The 23622-nt window shown below is 48.7% G+C and overlaps 1 protein-coding gene across 1 annotated transcript; it reads right to left on the bottom strand.

Annotated features, from left to right (window-relative positions):
* Positions 1 to 644: 644 nt before the first annotated feature.
* On the bottom strand, positions 645 to 21905 carry LOC135896062 (uncharacterized). The gene is made up of 4 exons (XM_070537218.1): positions 21771 to 21905; positions 20203 to 20376; positions 10872 to 11037; positions 645 to 2106 (listed from the first exon to the last, which is right to left on the bottom strand). The coding sequence occupies exons 1-4, from the start codon at positions 21903 to 21905 to the stop codon at positions 1259 to 1261; spliced, it is 1323 nt and encodes a 440-aa protein (XP_070393319.1). The 3' UTR covers positions 645 to 1258.
* Between the last annotated feature and the right edge of the window lie 1717 nt (positions 21906 to 23622).

The following is a 23622-nucleotide window of genomic DNA, read 5'->3' as shown; positions in this document are numbered from 1 at the left end:
AATAATAATAATAATAATAATAATAATAATAATAATAATAATAATAATAATAATAATAATAATAATAATAATAATAATAATAATAATTTATGCACCACAAGAAAAGCAACGACCAATAATAATAATAATAATAATAATAATAATAATAATAATAATAATAATAATAATAATAATAATAATATATGCTCCTAAACAGACGAAATAGCCGCTAATCTAGCGACAAAATAGCTAAAATGGCAACATTGGCTGTGTCTAACATCATCGGGGGTATAGACAGATTGGACGTGGAGTGTATAGACTTCGAGGCGTTCACGTTTCTGACGCACATTGCAGGTGCAACGTGACGGCAAGCTTTCAGCTTACCTTATCACCTTGCACTCGGACGCTGTCGTCAGGATATGCTCTCTGATCACTCGCTCTTTTCCTCTGTCGTACTCCATAAAACAGTTGGTCGTGAACTTGTGCATAGCGTTGAACGTATACACGTGCGATTCATGTGAGCTCCCCATCTGCCGCAACCTTTTGATCAATCATTGAGCATGCGCTTTATTCACATCACAGGCTGACTGAGCTCGGAGTCGAAGCAGTTACTTACCCTGCGTCCTTCTTGTACATCGCTTCGATTCAACTATGTGAATAAAGTATAAAGCAGAACTTTCGCTTTATTTCAATAAAATTCCACACCGCAAATTTCGGTGTATTAACGACATTACATGTGGTGCATAATTTTTGCAGCCGAAAAAGCAAAAAGAAATTAATAGTTCAATTGATAACCTAAACTTCCTCTATAGCATACGTCACTACACTGCTCACTATAGAGTGAAAACAAAGGAACAACATATGCCGTCGCAACTTCTGCAAAGGCACGTGACGATATAACACATCGTTTACTTAACAAGAAGGTCACTTGCCTAATTTAACCTCTGTCCCAGAGGCAACCATGTTTTATGGATTCCGCGCTTTGGTTTTATGTTTCTCGCCCCCTCCCCCCCTCCTCCACCCTTCTATACAACGACAGTTTTATAAGCGACAACATATAAAAATGTGCATTGCTCTGCGTCGTAACCATAAATTGCGAAAAAACAAAGTGAACAGGTAACCCACTGTGCAAATCATTGCATCTACCTTCATGCGAGCTGTTTCCACGACTTCTTTTTACTGTGGAAGCGAATAAAATATCACAACTAAGTATTGCAGTTGTTTGAGCTTTTAGCCATCGGAAATTAACCGAACACTCGCTTTACGTAAAAAAAAAATTCTAATTGTCAGCGTCGAGAAACTCCAAATCCGGAATCCAAGAGGGCTTCATTTCAACAGGTTCGGCGCTCTCAAGGCGAAACGACTGGGCCTTCTGGATGCCCCCGTCTGCATTCGTTCCCGAAAGGGCCCGATTCGTATGAACATCGAAGGCTTGCCAACCTTGAGACGCATGATCACTGCCAGCGGTGTGACTTTCATTAAAAATTATTTGCGGGCACAGCGAAAAACCGTTCTCCAGGCGCCAATCGCACAGCGGAATTTCGTACTCCAAGAAGCCAACGTCCACGCCAGGCGGCACATACCAGCTGACGTCGCCGCGCAGCAGGATGTCGCAGACAGGGGGATCATGGGGCGACAACACGGACTCTGCCTTAGAATCGGATGCTTTTTCAGCATTCCCGAATGCAACGCTCCCTTCCCGTCCAGACGCTGAGTCCAGCGTTGAGCTCTCCGAATCTACAAAGTTCGCCTCAGAGGCAGAGGAAAGATAATCGAAGATCATCTGGCTTTCTTTCACCTGAACAGAGGTGGCACGGTCGTCCGCAAGTGCAGGCTCGTCCTCGAGCATAACGGAAAACTCGTCCATGAGTACCGCGTCTGAAGGAGATATTTCTCGCTCTTCCGACGGCACTGGCCTTGTGCTGTGATCGATCGACAAGGAGTCCGAATAAACAGGAGGCATGTATGATGACGCTGCGAGCAGCTTGCGTGGCAGCTGCGATTTCGGCAGCTCGGACGGCGACCATTCGGCATCGCGATCCGCGTCGTTGTCCTTGTCCAAGGGCGCGACTGAAGCCCGCGAGCCCGGGACATTTTGGCCCAGGTGACTCTGCTTGAGGAGGTAATCTGCGACAGGGAAACATAGGTAACAGAAGAGACGGTGACTGCTGGATCGCCAGCACGAAGCATGCAAATATACTTTGTAGGCATCCTTAGAATTAGGGTAATAATCAGGGGCAAACAAACACAAAGTAAAAATAACGAGTTCACGATTGTATGCCATAGTTCCGTGAAAGTGTTAGTGCAGTGCGCTTTTTTTTTTCATTGCCAAACACCGAAGACTGCATAAAAGCTGGACCGTGAATTCGAAACACCGGTTGACTTATGCACATGTCATTGCACATGTCACTGCACATGACATTCGAAACTTTACGTCCAGATATGGTGCTACTTGATGTACAGCCTTAGACTGTGCACAGTATAAAATGTGCACCTCAACAGTTTAGTTAGATCAACGAAAGAAAATTGTCGACGTTAAAGTAGCGAAGCAAGATAACATTACAGCGTAGCGTTACCTTTTTACCGTTACCTTCACTTCCTCCACCCGCACAGCTGATCGCGGTGCGCCCACCTGCGCTGCCTCATGGTACATTGATATGTTCTTTGAGCACAACTGTGCGACAAATATTTTGGCGTGCACAGCAGAAAACTACAGGTAGTACCGCGTTACTGTACAGGGTAAAGGCTCAGTCCCTGACCTTGCAGGCGCGTTCTTCATTAAAGGTCACTGTGGACTTCTCGAGCCTGTCAGAGAAGCGCTTTTACCTTTCTACCTAGGAGCGCATGCGCACCAAGTTCACTGGAAGCCGCTATCTCCGATAAGCTGGGGAGCTTGCACCGAGTTAATCGTGCCAGGGGCTGTGCCTTGCTGGTGGAAAGAGCCTAGCAGACGAAACTTGCGCTTCCAGTGAACTTGGTGCGCATGCGCTACTCTTGCTGATCTCGTCACTTCACACTGTTAGGAGGCGCTGACCGGCCGGCTAGTCGGCTTTAGGCTAGTCGACGCTCGCGGCGCACTGTTAAAAGAATCGCTCGACTGTACGCATGACAATATGCTCCTACGCTTATACACATGCAAAGCAACGGTAGAAGTGATAATAATAATAATCACTGATATAGACAAAAGACTTGTGTATTTGTATACTTTTGTCGAAGATGAGCGTATAGTGGACATGTGTATGGTGTGCCGCCCAACGATGCCATTTTCCTCTAGACATTTTCGGAAAGCGATCAATGCGCTTAGTTACACGATACTTTTTGATTACGGGCCCTGGCTATGGTGTTCGGCGGCTAAGCACGAGGTCGCGGGATTGAATCCCGGCCACGGCGGCCGCATTTCGATGGGGTCGAAATGCGAAAGCATCGTTTACTTAGATTTAGGTGCGCGTTAAAGAGCCTCAGGTGGTCCAAACTTCTGGAGTCCCCCAAGACGGCGTGCCTCATAATCAGATCGTGGTTTTGGCATGTAAAATACCATAATTTTGAAATTGCGGGTCAAATAAGTGATCGACACTGTGGGGTTCTCACCCGTGCTCTTGGGACAAAGGAACGACAACACAGTAGTGCAAACAATCACACGGGCATTTATTGCACCTTTCATAGACTAATGCCTGGTAGCCGAGTTGCTATCGACAAAACATGCCGATAGGCGCGCGACAAATCGCGGAAGTCCGACTCACCGCGACCGGATAGCGAGCGAATATATTCGCCCCATGCTGGGACACCAACGCCTGGTCGTTCGCGCGTACGCGGTGGCGCGAACGGTGGCGCGTTCGAACGAGGCCTCGCGACACGGTCTCGCAGAAGCATGGATCGGCGCATGCGCGGAACGTCCGCGCCGCTTTCCTACCCCGAGCCAAAAAGAAGAGCCTCATGGAGGAAGGAAACTGAGGAGAGGCCCTACCCTCTCCGCGCGCTAGGAGAAAAGTGTGGAGGAAGTGACGTACTAGGTTCTCCTCTTTTTGCTGATTTTTCATTTCTTTAGCGTGTAGCGGCCACGTCTTTCGGGCCACAATGGCGGCTTTGTTTTGGTTTTGTGCGCTCACACGTGTTGCTCTGTAGGTTTCGTACCGTGGCAAAGGCGCCGTCCGGGCAGGTTTGCGTTGGTTTTCGTGTTTTATTGCGCTGCGTTATCTGGACCGTGCACTCCCGGATGTTGCTGTGGCAAGGTGGGACAGGAGGAACTAAAGTTCGTGAAATGAACGCGCATGCAACGCTGTACGCAATGTACCGCGCCATGGCAATGGCAACGGACGAAGGAATATCCGCGGGAAATTTTGCCCTTTTTGGCGGAATCATGCTGACGTGCTAACGATTGTTTAGTATTGCTGCGGAGCGCGCGGGTCCGAGCAGCACGGTTGCGCGCAGCGCGGCGTGGTTTCGCGAGAAATGTAAACAAGAGAGGAGAGCTGGCCCGATAGACGGAGCAACGCCATGAGCAACTCCAACTTCCGACTTCACTTTAGCTTCGCAAAGACGGTCTTCGCAACTCAGGTGTTATAGGGGGCGTACATGATGTCAGGGCCTCTCCTGAGTTTCCTTCCTCCGTGAAGAGTCTTCTCCTTTTTGCGCCCAAGTAACCCCACCGTTAGGTGGCGTTAGCAGATAAAGCCCATATGACAACTTAGACCGTTGTAGCCTATGACAACGTAACCTATGTGTGTGTGAAGTGATTTTAGAGAGAATGGAAGAGATAAGTGCAGTGCCGTAACTGCCTCTCTCAGGAGGACACCTCAACAGCACTGCACGGGGAAAGGGGTGTGGGGAGAAAAAGATGAGAGAGGAAAGGAGGAGGCGGCAAAAAAAAAAACATAAGCGAATGCGGAGCTCAGAGCCGCGCTCTTAGTTGTGTCGCACTGCAAAAGTCAAGTAGTGCCGCAAGCGCACTCTTGACGATAGACGAGTGGACAACAGGAAAAAGCAGCGCGTTGGTCGTGTCGTAAGGCAGTCCCAAACGCCGATACGAAGAACACAAGTCCGTGCGCTCCACACTGAAAGCAGGACAGTGAAGTAGGAGGTGCCCGAGCGTCTCGACATCGGCACAGTTGCTGCACACGGGGCTGCCCTTTCCCTGCAGTCTATGTAGTCTGGCGGCCGTCATGTAGCTATCCAAACCACTCTAGGCTACTCGACCTGTCCCAATCATCTGGCTCCTGCTGGATCACCACCCCCTGGCCTTTCACCAGATCACCACTCCTACCGGACCCACTGGGCCCTTCCTGCCGGACTGCTCAGCCGCTGCCATGGCGACACTTTAACCCTCTACTCTCCTATCTCCTTTGCTCCCACTATCCCCCCACCGCTGTTGACGCTGAGCCGTGCTCCCACAAGGGCTGCAGAAAACAGCGTCAACCTTTCCTTATCCCTTCAAGAACCACTTCTCTCATGTAGCAGCCGACACGCAGGCGAAGGAGGAACGAACGGTCCTCGCGGGAGAGTCCGGCACGGGGGAGGAGGCGAGGGGGCGTACATGTCGCAACGCGCGGGTCCCGGTGCTGCGCGCGGAGCGTGCGCAGGATCGTCATGTTGGCCACGTCGAAAGGGGTGACGGAAGTGGCGATGGGGGAGCGATCGGAGCGAAGCGAGCGCGTCGGCCGCCTCGTTTCCCGTTAAGCCGATGTGCGCCGCGACCTACTGCAAGGCCAAGTCGCAGCCCCGCCCGACGAGATGGCGGAGTTTTGCACCGACCCGCTGTACAAGCGGAAGACCGACATAGTCCTTCGCAAGCATGCACAGCATGCACGCGCGAGTCAGATAAGATCGCAGCGGAAATGACACCGCTCTGCTGAAGAAGTAGGTCAGCCGCAAGGTCGATCGCAGCGAGCTCGGCTACCGTCGAAGACGAAGCAAACGCGTAGCGGAAATGTCCGGCGCAGTGCACGCAGCAGCACCGGATCCATCACTCGACACAGAGCCGTCGGTGTGAAAGAGCAGCCGGTGCCCTTAGCCTATGACAACGTAGACCGCAACATTTTGAGGGATACTCTGGAAGGGGAAGGCTTAGGTGACGATTGTCTACAGCTTTTGAGAGAGATTTACCTAGAAAATACCGTTTGCGTTGAATAGCACGGCATGAGGAGCGAGGAGAAAGTTCATAGCAACAAGAGACTGAGGCAGGGGTGCCCTTTATCCCCACTGCTGTTTATGATGTACATGGTGAGGGTGGAGAGCGCGCTAGAAGGAAGTAATATCGGGTTTTATCTCTCATACAAACAGACGGGTACAGTAGTAGAGCAGCAGCTTCCAGGTTTATTTTATGCGGACGACATTGTGTTGCTAACTAACAAGCAAAGTGATTTGCAACGTCTGGCTAATATCTGTGGACAGGAAGGCAACAATGTAGGTTTGAAATTGAGTGTTAGAAACTCAGGTGTTATGGTATTCAATGAAAACAGTGAACATAGAGTGGCGATACAGAGCCAGGAAATACCTCGGGTAACAGAATATAAATACATTGGTATATGGATAAACGAAGGCAACAGACATATGGAAACACAGGAAAAAAACAATAACAGTGAAGGGGAAGAGAAATGCAGCCATAATGAAGCACAGAGCACTGTGGGGATACAATGGGTACGAGGTGCTCCGAGGTTTGTGGAAAGGTGTAATGGTTCCAGGACTTACTTTTGGGAATGCGGTTGTTTGCTTTAAATCAGGGGTACAATCAGGACTCGATGGGAACCAAAGGTCAGTGGGTCGCCTCGCATTGGGCGCTCACGGGAAGACTACAAATGAAGCTGTGCAGGTTGATATGGTCTGGACTAGTTTTGAAGTGAGGGGAGCTTGCAGTAAAATTGAGTACGAAGAACGACTGAGGAATATGGAAGAAAGTAAATGGGCTGGCAGAGTGTTGGGGTATCTGTACAGGAAAAACATTGATTCACAGTGGAGGAAAAGAACTAGGAAGCTCACTACCAAGTGGGCGGCCTGTAGGGTGGGCAACACAGCAACAAAGAATGTCAAGCGGAAAGTCAGAGAGGCTCAAATAATCTCATGGGTGGCGGCAATGGAAAAGAAACCTGCCATGAGTAACTACTTAGGATGAAAAACGAAATCAGGAAAGAAACAATTTATGATAACTCAAAGGGAAGCTCATTACTTTTCGAAGCGAGATCTGGATGCCTTAGAGCACGCACCCATAAAGCGAGATATCAGAAGGAAGAAGAAGCATTGCTTGCTGCGGTAAAGCTATGGAAACTATGGAGTATGCTTTATTAGAATGCGAAGACGTCTACCCAGCGGTCGATTTTGGCACCACTGGCCTCCTTGAAGCCCTTGGGTTCAGCGAGAGCAGTGGAAAAGTAAACATGTCTGCAATAGGCATTAGTAAGAGGCGATTGGAGGACTGGGGGAAGAAAAGTAGGGAAACGACAAAAAAAAAAAACAGAGACGTACAAAAGCACAGTTCGCAATAGGGGATCAGAAAATTTGGTTGTGGGAGTTCATAGTGTTCTTTTTTATTGTTTAACCTAGGTAGGACATTAGGCAGTATAATAGCAAGAGCTTGGTGACGCAACCCACCGCCCCGTTCCAAAGGGGACGCTCATAACATCCATCCACCCTTAAACTTCGCAAAGTAGCGACACTCTCCTCCTCCGCCTTCACTCCTCCTCGTTTCTCCTCTCTTTCACGCTCCCTCCTCGACCGTGGCGCCGCCTACACCGCTCGAGCGTAGCAACTGCGCCAACATGCGCTCCTGGCCACTCCGTTGACGCTTCTCGAGCAAAAATGGCGGTGAAGCACGGCGCGACGGCCCACGTGGTGCTATTAGGCCAATAGCGACGCGCCGTCGGCCACGGCCTGAGCGCGCGAGGAGGAGGCGGCATTCTTCAAAGCGGCGCTACTTCACGAAGTTTAAAGGGCTTTATTAGCAGAGCAACACTCGCGCCATCTCTCACAATGCGCTTCAAGCACACTGACTGCCGCTGGCATCGAGCCACGCGGCGAAGCCGGGTTTACAGGAGACGGGAGCTATGCGGGAAACACCATATCAGGGGACGCGTGAGAGTCGCGCATCCCCACAACACTCAAAGGCCTTCGATCTAGTGCCATTAGTGCTCATATCAGTCCATTTTTTGCGCGTATTGTGATGAGGGCAGTCAAGAAGGCATGATACGTGTCTTTGTCCGCCCGGCCACGATCACATTGAGTTCATGTAGGATGAGCTTTGTCGTAATCGATAAATAAAGAAGGAGCGTGGAATTAAATAGGTTTATCAGTATAATACAGATCGTAACTGCTGTAATCATCAAACCACGATAAACAGTTAATTACATTTGGTCATTTGCTTATACACGCACCTTTGCTGCTTGTTTCTTTTTATTATTTTTTTACGTCGCATAATATGTGTGCTGTTTTGTGTGCGTGATTTCAGTTGTGAGCGACCACTCATCTGTGGCGGTTTTCGTTCCTCGTGTTTCGTCATTCCAGCTCTATATTCCTCAGTAATGAACAACCAACTATAGTAGGACACATATTAAAAAACAGCAGTTGGCAACCAAGCCACACGGACAGCACGGCTGGGTTACTCCGCTAGCCAATCACAGAAGCAAACAAAGTCGTCGTCATGCGACGTTTTCAAAATGGCATCGTACTTGATACGTCTGGAGCGTGTGCTGTTCTTGTAGATTCTTTTCATCGGCGGAAGCGATGAGGTGTGCAACAGACATGGACAAAGGGTATCGAGTTTGAGAATTTCGCTCTTCAAAGTCCGCGGTACAATTCATTTCAGTAGTGAGCCCGCTTTACTCATGGAACTTCAATGCCAACTGAAGTGAAACTTGCCAGTAAATAGTAGCAGCGAAGCAAGCATTTTATTTCATTTCAATAGAGAATTAGGCTTTCACCGTTCCTATGTTTAGACGACTGAAATCGTATAAAATTACGCGCTTATAATTTTATTTTTGTGGTTGCCGCCTTATTTAGATAATAGAGAAAGCTTTAAGTACGACCTATTTGCAGCCTCGCGGAGGAACAGTGGCTGGCGGTTATGACGGCGTGGGCGGGGCTTCAGTGCAGACTTGAGTTGTATCCGACTATAGCCCTATTATATATCGTGCAGAAAACGGACACTAGGTCTAGGTGTCAAAAATGGACACATCAGCGTGCAATGAGTATCGTCCTTTGAGCTGCTCGTCAGGCAAACAAGAATGAAACGGATCAAGGTATTCTAAACGTGCTCGTTACAACCTCACAGTATTAATATCTGGACTCGGAAACCATGCCGTAGACCATGGTTACAATGCCAGTGCAGCATATTCTGTTCGGTAGCTCCACGAGAGTGCGCCTTCACTATGTTTCAAAATAAGATAAAGTACGTGTCCGAAAACGCCCCTCGCAAGATCCTTGAGTGGAAACAACCGTTTATGTAGGGCGAAAAGAATAGATTGGGGCTCGTACTAAGATTACAAACTAAGGCGGATCACATACATACAGGAACTTTTTATCAGACAGAGTCATTAGTCATTAGAGGCAGAGCTATTATATCTACACGTGGAGACACCGATGAGGGAGCTGTTGGTGCTGTAGCCCGTGTTTTTTAATGTGTCTCCCGTTCTACGTACGCGTACATATGTCATATTAGACAGTTTTAGTACTCCGTCATGACGATACGTACGCAGCACGCAAGTGCTTTGCGGAACGTAGGAGTGCGTTTCAAGTCAGGGCTTTTTTTTTTACACGTACGTAGAGGCTTTGCGTACGTAGAGCGTCTACGTGTGAGCAGTGCGCATGCGTAGAACGTAGCGGGCGCGCGCGCGTCTCACGGACGTACGTGAGATTCAATTCTTTGCGTGCGTTTCTTGCGCACGTAGACAGCTTCGCGCGGGAGTTCCGCAAGATCACGAACAAGCGATAGCTGTCCGCGCGCGCGCAGACGGCTCGTATCGAAACACGGCGACAGGATTGAATTGGCTACCGCCGTGTTCACATTTCCCGATAGATGGGACTACGGGGTCCCTCTTGGCGTGCCTCGCGTACGTGTAGCTAGAAGCGTTTCAGATGGCGTCTAGTTTTAGTTATGCGTACGTAGAGGCTTCAGGTACGCAAACGTGAAAAGCCTACGTACCTTACGTGCACGTCATCTGAAACGCTTTTAGTTACACGTACGCGACGCACGCCAAGAGGGACCCCGTATTGATTGATTGATTGAATAGCGCGCGCAGACAACGAAACTATGTCATTTTCTACCGTGTTCCAGCACCCACGACGTCGCAGGATCGAATCCCGGCCACGGCGGACGTGTTTTGACGGGGGCGAAATGTGAAAACACCAGTCTACTTAGGTTTAGGTGCACGTTAAAGAACCCCAGCTGGTCCAAATCGTGCGCTGCGCGAAACGATACAAACTTCCGCTGACGGTCGCATGCGCGATCTATTGCGTTTGTCTCGTTTCGCGCAGCACACGATTTTGCGTGCACGAGGACACCTGAGTAGCGGTCACCTGAGGCCGTAAGTGTTCACCTAATGGACCTGTCCATTTCGTCTGCTGAAGTGCCGATTGGCTGGAGACGCCTGTCTCCTTTTCACGCGTACCCTAGCCCAGCCAATCAGAGCTGCAGCAGCAGACAAAATGTACATGTCCACTAGGTGGACACTTACAGAATACTCTCCCAGATTTCGACGATCGCCGACTGTGCTCGCCGCTATCGTTGTACTTTCATTTGCGTTTGTGGGCACAGGTTCGCCTATTAAAGAGTTACTTTCGTGATTCACGGTTTTTGCTGCTGCAACGTGACAATATAATTTCCCCATTTTTGGCGTGCACGGCTTTGTACAACACGATCACGACGCTAGACACTCCCCTATTGACAAAACTAGACTTGCGCGCCGTACCAAGGTCTTCCTTAGGAAATTTTCTGAACTGGAAGTTTTTCTTGGGCGACCACCTTCCCCAACGCTGCAGAATGGTCAGACTCATCTTGTTCATGGCAGCCCGGAAACGCTGCTTCGCCTGAATAATGTTGCACGTTCTCGCCCGAACTTTGTGCTGGTGCCAGGCCTGCGAAAAACAAAACAAATATTATGCAGATCCCACGCACTCCGGGAATCGATGTTGCGAAGAAACGTTACAACCTGTTCCGGTACGACCTGGGGCTATACCCAAAGCGGTAGCGGCATCTTTGCAGCATTGTCTGCTACGAGGAAAGGACTGGTAAATGTGGGCCGATTACAAAGGCTGTGCAAAAGCATCTCGAGGCGCTAGCTGCCACAAAGCCAGAATGGGAGAAACTGGCACGCTCCGGCTCATGAAAAACGGGACAGACAGTGTATATAGTCAAGAGTTCGACGAAAGGTCGCCTGGTCAGGTAACATGATGATGAAGAAATTGCGGTCACTGACAATGTCAAAGTGAAACAGTGACGTTTCGGGACCCCTACGGGTTCCTTGATCACACTAAAAGCGGGCAAGAGCCGCAAATCGTTTTTATGCCAAAATGTGACTTAGAGAACGGCTGTAGTTGGCAGGCAGATTTCCATCAGTCTTGTTGATACTGTTGTCCGTAGTTTGAGAAAATAAAGATTCTAAGAAGAGTTCGCGTCATCGGATTCTTTTCCTTAGCTATTACAGCAGCGTTTTCCCAATCGATGCGGTGACTGCGTTTATCGGCGTGTTTGGCAAAGGCGTTCGAGGTTTTTTTATCTTGTTGGGGACGTCCCTTTGGTGCTCTTTTAACCTTCTCGTGAATTTGCCGGTTTCGCCGATGTAGCTACAGCTGCAGTCTGCGCATGGTACCTTGTAGATGACACCGGGGTAATTCTTGCTTTCAAGCCGATCCTTTACGTTAACAAGCTGATTTCTTAGTTAGATCGTATCTTGAGCATACGCGGCTAAGAGCTTCGCTGACGCCAGGCACATATGGGACGCCAGCGCGTTTCGCGAACGACTTGCCGTGAGACGGCTTTGGATGGAGGGCACGAGCTTCCATTTTGTTAATAAACTTCTTGGGGTACCAGTTCCTGGATAATTCGTGACGAATTTTCTTCAGTTAGTTCTGCATTTCGTGGTCACCGTGGTCCACGGACACAGACAGCGTCCGTGGTCGAATGGAAACTGGCGCGCGCGCACGTGCTCTCGATCGTGCTATTTTACGTGACACAAATGCTCGTCGTCTGATAGAGCTATAGTTGGCATGAAAGACAAAGCGTGCACCTTGGGGCGCTCACTGTCTTATATGCAAAAAAAAAAAAAACGGGATCGGGATATTGACCACGTTTGTATTCACTGTTGGAAGTGTGTCTATTACGGAGAAGTCTTTCCCATAATCTAAAAAAAGAACTTCCAATAGATGCACATGACATCAGGTATTTGGCAATAAATAATGATCATGGGTTTCCCTATCTGGTTTCATCATACTTGCGGGACGCCACTGCTTATGGAGCTCAAGAATGGCGGGCTGTACCATTGTGACCCGGATGCGCGACTAGCGCGCATGCACTTTCGGGAATGTATGGGACGGTTTATCGAGTTTACTCAAAGAACAACAGTGTTTTCCCGAGTTGCTAAAAAGGGTTGAATCTCTCACTGTACTAAAGGAATTTTAAATTACAGCGGCACGCTAGTGCGGCGGACGCACATAATGTACATATTGTCATTCATTTGATAACATTATTTGTGCATGCGCCTCTTATATGAGTGCTTGGATGTGCAGTATGTCGAGGACCGGCAATAAAGAAAAAAATAAAGAAAAATCGTGGTCTAACGGTTAGAGCTTCGCGCTGGTGGGTTCGCGGGAGTCAGAGGTGCAATCTCACCACTGGGCACTTGAAGTTTATTTTTACTGAAGAGGCCCAAAATGAGGCGAGACAGGAACCTACCTATACCGCAAAGCACCCAGTATGACCCAAAGAATGGGTCACATTTCCAACACGCACCGTTTTATTCAGTAAGCGAAAATCAGGGAGCTTATATATGATAACGAAAAAGGCAAACCGGATCGGCACTTCCGAACCTTCATGGGGCGGTCGCCTACTGCAGTGCGTTCACCGCGACTCATATAAACAATTGCTTGGAGAAGCTCGGAGGGAACATCTTAGTTGGGTCCGGTGATCATTTTTTTTTAAATTTTGATGAAAATGGTTACATTTTGATGATTGAGTGCCAAGGACAATGAAATCAATCTCAGTTTTGGATGCAACAAATTTGTCTTCACGAAAAATATGAAGAAGCGCATTACTCGGATTTTGCAAAATCTTCGGGTTAGCATTGATCACCGCTATGATATGACGCGAGAAAAACACTAAAAACTGAGCATTGCGAATACCGACTAAAGTCCAGATTTTCTTTCTCCCCGTCTGAAGGGAGCACATTTTGTCAGCCTGTTGCCGTGACATGCGCTTAAATTTAGGGCAAAAATATTTTCCCTCGGGGGTGATAAAAATCCACGAGAAGCGATCAATGTTGGGCATGTCAGGAAATTAGCGGTATGTTAAAATCTGTCTTTATTAAAAACCATTTACGAGTTTAGAATATAATTGTCTTGAATTAATGCAATCTGGGAAGACATGTTGCATTATTCGTTTGCTTTACAAAGCTAGAAATGTGGCCGAGTAAATGGTACCAGCGCTACGACATATGGGGTTCGCGCGTGCTCGTTCGCGCAAGCTCATTTCCTCTACGACACGAAAATGGCCCAGGATGGTTAATTTTAACGCACGCGCAATTATATGGTTTGCTCTGCGTTGCCCGCAGCCAAAAGCAAACGCGCAAGCAAGACGTGAGGCGCATCGGATGTACATGTACCATGCCATGGCACACCCGGAGCGAGAGTAAAGTTCCGTAGGTAAAATACCTTGAACAGAAATGTTTCCGAAGCAGGTGTAGAAAAATTCACTGAAATTTGACGCCTGCGATTGCTGATAGCTATGAACTTGGCATAACTCCTGCAGCAGTTATATGGGGAGTGGTCTTCTCGCTGTTCCCCACGGTGTGTCTTATACTGTTCGTGCATAATTATTTGGTCATCAAAGTAGGGTCGCATAGTGAGCAGCCTGCACACTAAGAGCTTGACGCCTGAGAGCACGTTTATCCAAGCGAGAGAAAACAGGGATAGGAAAGGCAGGGAGGTCAACCAGAAAAGCATCCGGTTTGCTACCCTACACTGGGGGTGGGAAAAAGGGGAATAGAAAGGGAAAGAAAGGGGAAGAAAGGGATAGAGTAAGCACTGAGTACGTGTAGGAGGGACACCATACACAAGGACACTTTAGACGGTCTCTTTAACCGGTGCACTTCAAGTACTGCACTAGTGCACGAATCGCTTTTCGAGCCAGTGACGGGCGTGGCCACGGTCCGAGTATCTTTGACTCGGTGAACGGTCTCGAGTCCAGTCGGTGTAAAGTTGCCCGCAGAGACAGGCGTTGGACATCGTAGCGAGGGCAGGTACATAGTAGGTGCTCGATGGTTTCCTCGCGCCCACAGGAGTCGCACATCGGGCTCTTGGCCATTCCCATACGGTAGAAGTATGCGTTCGTGAACGCCACTCCCAGCTACAAGCGGCACAGCACGGTTGTTTCGCCGCGGGAAAGGCTAGATGGTAGTTGTAGCCGTAGCGTGGGGTCCAGTTTGCGTAATCTGCAATTGAAGGCACTTGAAATCCAGAGATTTTGTGACTTCTTGCGTGCAAGTAGGCGAAGTTCCCTGGCAGCGTCTGACTTGGCCAAAGGTGCTGGACGCGTCTGGGTATCTTCGTGGGTACACCGGGCAGCCTTGTCAGCTAGGTTGTTGCCGACGATGCCACAGTGAGCAAGAATCCATTGAAATATAATGTGGTGTCCTCTTTCCAGAGCTTGGTGGTGCACTTCCCTGATGTTCGATATCATCTGCTCTTAAGTTCTGTGATATGTAACGCAGATTTTATACTGTGAAGAGCTGCCTTATAATCACAAAATACGAACCACTTCTCTGTTGGCTGTTCGGTGATGTACTTACGTCATAGCGGCATAGAGAGCTGCAAGCTCTGCCGACGTAGATGTAGTCATGTGGGACAATTTGAATCTAACTGTAACCTACCTAGCTGGAACGACGAACGCGGCAGCTGAGCTGGTAGATGAGGTCGAACCATTGGTATATGTATTAATGCAGTCATGATACGTCTGGTGCAGTAATAGGAGCGTAAATTGTTTCAGAGCCGGCGCTGGATGATTGGACTTTTTTGTAATTCCAGGAATAGCAAAATTCACTTGAGGCTGTCGCAGGCACCACAGGGGAGATGAAGGCTATACCGCCGGTGTAAAAGATGTCGGTATGCACTCTTGATGACCGCTAATCACTCGTGAAAAGGTCGCTTGAGGTCTCTCGGCTGGTAGGGAGGCCAAATGATGGTCGGGGATCCTTGACAGATGGCAAATGTGCGCTCTGAGAAAGTCGACAGCTACATGTGTCTGGATCATATGGTCTCCCGCGATGGCAATTGTTGCTGCTGTTGAGGTGCACCGAGGCAGCCCTAAACACGTGCGTAGGGCTTGATCTTGTACGCTCTCCAAGGCGCGAAAGTTCGTCTTGTACGCATTTGACAACACTGGTAGACTGTAACGTAGGAGTCCGAGAAATAATGCCCTGTACAGCTGCATCATAGAATGGACTGATGTACTCCAGTTTTTTCCGAAGAGAAATTTGAAGAGCTGAGCAATGGCGACTAACTTCTTCATATAGACGCAGTGAGGGCTCCACGAGAGGTTGCGGTCAATGATGACGCCCAGAAAGCGATGCGTCGTAACATAGGATACATCTTGACCATTGATGGAAACAGGACACAATGACATTTGTTTGCGCGTAAAACCAAGTAATCCGCACTTTTCAATAGACACATTGAGGCCTTGTTCTCGGAGATAAGACGCCGTCATGGTTGCCGCCCGCTGAAGCCTGGCTCTTAGCTGAGGGCGAGTCACCGCAGAGGGCCAGATGCAAATGTCGTCGGCGTATATTGAGACATGAACTGTCTGTGGTAGGTACTCCTTTAGTCCTACCAGGACGAGGTTGAACAAAATAGGGCTCAACACTCCACCCTGCGGCACACCACGGCAGGTGTAATGGTCTGAAGTTGGGCCGTCTTAGGTCTGCAAGAAAAAGCGCCTCTCAGTCAAATAGTCCCGAATCCATTGATATATCCGGCCACCAACTCCAACAGCCTCAAGTGAGTTCAGTATGGCCTCATGGGAGACGTTTTCATATGCTCCTTTTATATCTAGAAAAGGTGCTGCAGATAGGCGCTTGATACTTTTTTTATTTTGGACCCATGTTACGATGTCAATGACGTTGTCGATGGACGAGCGACCTCGACGAAAGCCTGTCATGGCGTTCGGATAGATGTTGAATCGTTCTAGGTACCATTCCAAGCGAACAAGAATCATTCTTTCCATCACTTTGCCGACGCAGCTCGAAAGCGCAATCGGACGATATGATGAGATCTCAAGTGGAGACTTTCCAGGTTTCAGAATGCGGATCAAGCGGCTCGATTTCCATTGTTTAGGAACGGCACCGTTCTGCCAAGACTCATTGTAGTAGTTGAGTAGCTCATCTCGTGCGTCATGTCCAAGGTCGCATAGGGGAGCATACGTGATGCCATCAGGTCCTGGTGACGAAGAACTCCTGCAGGTCGGCAACGCAGCATCGAGCTTTTCGAGTGAAAATAGCACGTTCATTTCTGGTACACGTGCCTCAAGGATGTCATTTAATGCCGCGTCATTATTAATTGCCACGGACCCAGCAACCCGTGCACATAACTCTTCAGCCACTTGAAGTTCCGAGCGGAGTTGGTAGAGGGCCAGTGCAGCAAAGGGCTTCTTTTGATGCGGAGATGAGCGAATGCCCCTAACCGTTCTCAATATGTGCGAGAGCGATTTTCTGGGATCAAGCGACTGACAGAAAGTTTTCCATCGCTTATCTTCCGATTTATCCATGCGACGCTGGACTTTCTTTTGTATGCATCGTGAAGCCCTCAGATCCAAGACGGACTTCGTGCGCCGATACCTCCTCTCCGCCTGTCGACGTGCCGCACGCAACCTCTCCAGTTCCATGTCCAAGTCTGTTCGCCTTGCTGACCTTGCAAGCGAGCAGATGGATGTTCTCAATGCCTCTGCGATTGCTTCTTCGATAGTGTGTGAAAGGCCTTCCCGACATGTGTCATCCACATCCTTCTTAAACTTTGACCAATCAACTGTACGCAAGACAGTAGAGAAGCGTTGCTCAACTCCTCTAATCTTTATGTATATTGGAATATGGTCGCTTCCATGTGCTTCTATGTCCGCAAACCATTGGACGCTCGAGGCAAAGCGCCGTGACACCAAAGTTAAGTCCAAGCAGCTACTATAGGTCGTGCCTCGCAGAAATGTAGGGCTGCCGTCATTCACACAGCACAAATCATGGTCGGCAGCAAAGGAGACAAGAGTCCTGCCTTTGGAGTCAATTTTAGTGCTTCCCCATAGCTGGTGATGCCAGTGCTGAAAGTTATGAACCTCGAGTAACTGCCGCAGCAGTCACATGGGAAACGGCCTTCTCGCCGTTGTCTGCAGTTCGTCTTCTTCTGTCCGAGCATAGTTACTTGGTCATAAACGCAGGGTCGCATAGTGAGCATGGCGAGCATGTGGGTCGGTCGATCGGTCAGTCAGGGTGGGGTGGGATACGTTCCAAAGCATTATTAGCCGTATGAAAGGCAGAAACAACAACAATGAGAACAGCTGCTGGAGCTACAGTCAACGGTCGCGCGGCCTTAGTAGGGGTCATTCCGCCAGTTCACAAATAATAAAGTGCGAGCCCAACCAAGAACACAGGCGGAGATATCTTTCATGAGTTGAACGGCGCTGTCCCGTGTCAAGCCTTCCATAGTTTTCGGTTGCTTCGGCATACCTGCCAACCTGTGAATACGGAAGGCGAGGGGAGGGGGTAGCACGCATTTGTTTTTTAAGCTATTCCTGAGCACAATGATACATACGGATGTGGGTAACAGAACTCGGCACACCAAGCAGCAGAAAACTTGGAACAGTAAATAATGAACTGTTTCTATAGGTCACAGTTACTTTTTCAGCGACATAGCTGTTGCTAATTTCACGTGCTTCAGGACCTAGTTTGTATGAACTTGCTCGAAGCAATTATACCTTTTGCATTCTTTCAGCAGACTTACAACGACACGTGCATCGACTGGCACACACGGCCAAGTCGAGCAACCTTAGGCGCATGCATCATACCTTAATGGAAAGCTTTCCACCTGACTCGTCAAACATCACGGCAGGGCGAGCCCACATGCAGTTCGAGAGACTTCCCGCCTAAGTGATGCCGCTCCCGGGTGAGATGGAACCGGACTTCCTTACGTGCTTTTGCAAGCACTTTGTGAAGACCCGGTGCCCTCCCCCGAAAACTGCATCACAGCGTGCTAACCAAACTTGTTATGAACACTCGACAAGAAGAAGCGCGAACTCGTTGGTCGCCTGCTTAGGCAACGGGTGCAAGAAGCGAACAGTTTGGAATGGAGCAACTGGGAGGCCAAACAGACTAGCTATCCGTTAGAGGAGAGCTGTGAAAAGCAGACACTGCGAAATATATGGACTGTGTCCTCGCGACCACCACAGAAAGGGCACAGCCCTCGAATCGGGATGAGTGTGAAGCGCTGGTAGCTAATCGGCAGACAGCCACGCGCCAGGCGGTACATAAAGGTAGCTTGCCTAGCGTGAAGGAAGCTGGGCGTGATTGCATTTCAGCATGACCTGTGTAAAGACAGAGCGTACTCTTGGCAATGCGGAGTAAGACTTGGAGTGAGGATGTCGGCAAGTTCCTGAAGTGGAGTGGAAACTACATCGACGTTGGGTTGAACCTCGTGGAGGCGTACCAGAGAGTTGGCAACCGCTGCATAAATGATGTAAGGCGATCCCGAACGAGGCACATAGTGAGAGAATGCGTTTTGCGAAAACAGACGAAGTCGAGTGGTGAGAATATACGAAGTGAAGCTCCGAGTCAGGAGGATATCCTCGAAACACATTTTCTTGAAATCTGAGTAACACGGTTCAGTCAGTGCGATATGGTTTTCTATTTATCCAAGACGTCTTTATGGTTACTTTCCTCATTCCCCTATAAAATCCTTGGTTCCTCTCGGCTGAGGCGGTGCTGATAGCAGAGATCTGGCCTATCGCTTCTCTATTCTTTCCACGGTGCGCTTATGCATAACCTTTCGAGGTTTGACAGAGGTGGCGACAAAGCCTGCTGTAACGTCATAGCGCTAACGTAGCATAGGGCGAAGTTTAAAAAATAATATAAAAACTGCGAGCTTCTAAAGCCGCAGGAAATGGCAAGCGATCTATAATGTGTCCTTATGTGACGTTTGATGTATTCATACCAAACGACGAACGCGTAAATGCAATCGTGCGCTCTTCTTATTTTTTTTTTCCCACACTAATCTTTTGTCCCCTCTCCTATACGTTTGCTGGTCGTTTTGTTTAATGCGCCGGCATATGCATGCCACTATATTGCGCGTTCATGTTCAAATATGCAGCCTTCACATAAAAGAATGACTAGGGACTTCGTCCTACAGTTTTTCAACTTTCTTTGTGTTGTCATCGAACGTACTGGGGAACACTCACTAATATATAGCACGATTATATCGGTATCTATGTGTGGTAATTTAGAGCACTGCGTCTTCTCTGGATCGAAATAAAGTTCTTTCACTCCCTCATTGTTCCTTTTGGGCAAAAATGGGCACAACGGGACACTCCAATACCCGTTGTGTTATGCTGCTTTCCTTGTTATTTTCAACTTGCAGCACATGTTTAGCGCATGTGAACCTACATTTCAGCGTTAGTCCAAATAATTTCTTTTCAACAGTGCAAGCAGTTGGTTTATCTCTTCTTGCTCCCGCGTGGACAAGCAAGATCCACATGCCGACTCTTTGCAATGTCGCAGCTTCCACCGGTTTCTTTAAAACGGCTCGCTCTGAAAACACAAATTTTCCCTTACCGTGTTTCAAGTGTTTCAATGCCCCTTTGAGAAAAATAACTCCTGTGACGCCGTATCATATTTCAGGCGCTGTGAAGGCCAGCTTAATCATTAATCATGTAATTTACGTCCACTGCCGACTAGCCACCAAGCCTGCGAGTACTTATGAGCACTGCAAGATGTGAGCAAAATGACAAAAAAAGGCAAAATAAGAAAGGGGAGCGTTGATCAGGTGAGGTGAAGCCACCATGAACACGGCAAAGTCGTCCTCCGGAGATTCAGACCACCCGTTGCCGTGTCTCCAGTACAGCTTGAACACGCCCGACGCTCGGTCCACCCATCGCAGGCGCCTGCCGAACGTGGCCCGCTCGAGGTGGTGGAATATGAACTGGCACAGCCCCCCGGCGAAGCGCTGCGGCATCTGCGCGAGAAAAACGGAGCGCGGCAAGCAGAATTTAGTTGTAAACTGCACGCGGCAGAGACCGACGGTCTGGCTTCGTAATAAAGACTGGCTTGTAATAAACAGTCAAAGCTCGAAGGATGCCCTTCAAATTACACGGCGAAGAAGACTTTGTATAAAAGACCTGTCTAAACACCTATGTACACCGTTATTTGTGAAAACAAAAATGTAAATCTATCTAGCGGCAAAATTTTCTTGGTACGATTCCCCCCCCCCCCCCCCCCCCACACACACATACATCTGCAACACGTTCAGTTGGGACGGGCGCGACTCCGTAGCCACATGAAAAGCAGGAAGGGGGAGGGGGGGGGGGTTAAAGCGAAGTTTTTAAAGCGACGCTTTCTTTGCCTCTTCCTTCGACTTTTCCCCTGGGAGGCGCTGTTTTCACAACTCGCCCCTCTAGGGCGGGGCTTCTGAGACGCCACCTTCAGCGACGTCACACGTCACGTGAGCGACAGTTTATTTATTTATTTATTTATTTATTTATTTATTTATTGCTGTTCATTGTTTGTGTAGGTTCTCCTAAATGGCGTTGTTCAAAGCGCTTTCATAGGGTGCCTCGATGCCCGCGGCTATTCGTCCCTGTGTATTTGTGCTAACCATCAGATGAGGAGAAGCACTAACTTTTGATTACCGCGCCGGGATACACAAAAGAGGCGCCTATTTCTAGAAGGCACTTGCATGAAGTCATTTCGTGTAGAACGATCGCACTGCCTTTTCTTTTTATTATTATTATTATTACTCTTGTGCGCGGCCGCTAAACAGCTTCGGCCTGTATTCATATTGTTGTGGCATGGTTAAGTGCATCCTCTGTAGAGCTCAAATTTAATTTTTCTGTCCGTTGCAACGTGTACTCGATGTGCCATTCAACGATTGGTTCACCGTTCACGCAGAGGCGGCAGATCTCTGTTCCAATTATTGATTTTCCAAAGTTAACCCAGCTGCAGCGTTAAAAAACAAAAGCTGCTTCAATAATTATGTCGCCAATTTACCCGTCAAGACAGAAGCCTGCATTTGGTTTAGATAGCAGTGTGAAATTCCTTCGTTTCTATAGCACGAAAATTATAAGGGATAAGCGAACAAGTTTACACCGCTCTACGCGGTATCATTAACGCTAACTGTGCCCAAATTATTCGAGCAATCCACACAAGCTGGCACAGCGAGTCAACCGCAACTAGTGCGAACATTCAGCCTCTAAAACACAAGCGTTCACGGCCTTCAGGTTTCCCTACTTTGATTATCAATTGAGGTCAATCCGAATCAAACGTTTAAATCATGTTTGGGATAAGGACAGTCCAAGTCAAATATGCAATAGAGAATGACTGTGTTGCATGCAGCGCACAGTTAGTTCTAACCGGATCGAGGTAGTCCGCGATGGAAAGTGCCCCCTTGTCAGCGGTACTAATCACATTCACCGATGAGTGCATTCGCCCGACTTTCTTCGTGACGAACGAACCGCCAATTGCGCGATGGCAGCAGCCAGTGGTCATTCTAGCTATTTCAGCCCGTCGTTCGATTTTAAGCAGCCAGACCAGACGCTATCGTCATGTTTAAGTCCTGCAAGTGCCTTGTAAGAACGGGTGCCTGAACATCAGCAGTATCGCTCGTAGACACGCCAATGCCATTTGAACTAAGTTAATAAACAAACAGGTCGCACGTGGACCAAAGCAAACGAGCCTGCGCGCGAACACGCGCCCGGAAAACACTGGTCGCAAGTCAAGCAAACGAAAAAATAAATGCTGTCGCGCACGTGACGTGTAACGTCACTGTAGGCGGCGGTGCAGAAGACCCACCGCCCCGTTCCAAAGGGGACGCTCATAGCATCCATCCTAGACTGGCGAGTTGCGAAAACGTCTCCCCTTTCCACTGCTGCGGCTGTTTTGCACGCCGCGTCGGGGAATGGTTCAACGTGCATATACATGGCAGGAGAGTGTCAGAGAGGAAAGGCAACGCGAGAAACTCGTTTGAACCTTTCCATCGAGGGTCACCACAATGCCCTCTGAGTTCCCTGGGCGTCGCTACAATAGCCTCATGACTGCTGTAATTATCCATGACCTCCCCAAGAGCATTGCAGAAGCTGCTGCGCTTAGTTTTGTACTAACGCGCAACAGTCCGGAGGGGAGATATATACAATGGTGGAGGGGAAGTAGGGACAAGGGACGGAGAATGGGTAGAACCTATGCTGTCACAAAAGGAGTGAGTAACAGCCTCGCAATTCTTCGCTCGCATACATGAGGGGAGGACGGGAAAGGGTAGAGGCAAGTAAACGCTACAACTAGACACGACAGCAGTTGCAGACAAACTTGATAAATTTAAGTTCAAGGTACGGTACGTTTCTGCTATTTCTGAAAAATAAACATAATGCAAATTTCTCAGGCGTACAACTGATGCAGGGCCTGCAGACGCAAAGCCGCATTAATGCACCGTAGGCTATAGGCGACACTACGGAAGCAGTCGCAAACACTGCTGCTCGAGGTCGCTCGAACAGCAGAGCGACAGCAGTGGCGCTCGAGCAGCAGCAGCAGTAGCAGCAGCAACGACCTCGAGCAGTGCACTGCTCGAGGTCGTTGGTTCGATCCCGACCACGGCAGCCGCATTTCGACGGGAGCGAAATACAAGAACGCTCGGGCACTTAAATTTCGGTACATGTTAAAGAACAGTAGAGGGTCAAAATTAATCCGAAGTTCCCACTACGGGGTGGCGCTGCGGTCGCCGACGGGAGCGGACGTGCTTCTCATCGGCTCCTGCTATTATGCCAATTGACTCAGTGTTAATTTACAGTTAGTTCCCACTACGGTGCGCCTTATAACACGGTTGTGGTTTTGGCACGTACAGCCCCATAGTTCAATTAATGTTTCACACTTCAGCCACGATGCGATGTGCCATGTGAGACAATGAATGCTTAACCCTGTCAGAGATTATGATTAATGACGCACAACAACGGCTCAAGCAAATGCGTGTCCCTTTGTGTTCTGTGTGTTACGCAAACAGCAGTGGTGCACGCAAAGTAACGTTTAACAGCAAATCACAAACTTATTATTGGAGTAAACGCAAACGCTGAAGAAATTAAACATGCGCCGTAAACGTCACCGCTAATTATCGTCAATGAAAGCAAACAGCAGAGAAAGCTTCGCTTACACCGATTGCCACAGTGTGCGGGATCCGCATAATTTTTTTTTTTTGCATTTCGTGCCCGTCGTAATGCGG

The sequence above is a fragment of the Dermacentor albipictus genome, chromosome 1, assembly GCF_038994185.2.
Source record: "Dermacentor albipictus isolate Rhodes 1998 colony chromosome 1, USDA_Dalb.pri_finalv2, whole genome shotgun sequence".
NCBI classification, from domain to species: Eukaryota; Metazoa; Arthropoda; class Arachnida; order Ixodida; family Ixodidae; genus Dermacentor; species Dermacentor albipictus.
The sequence above is the reverse complement of the archived record's forward strand: the minus strand, read 5'-3'. Positions and strand labels throughout refer to the sequence as shown.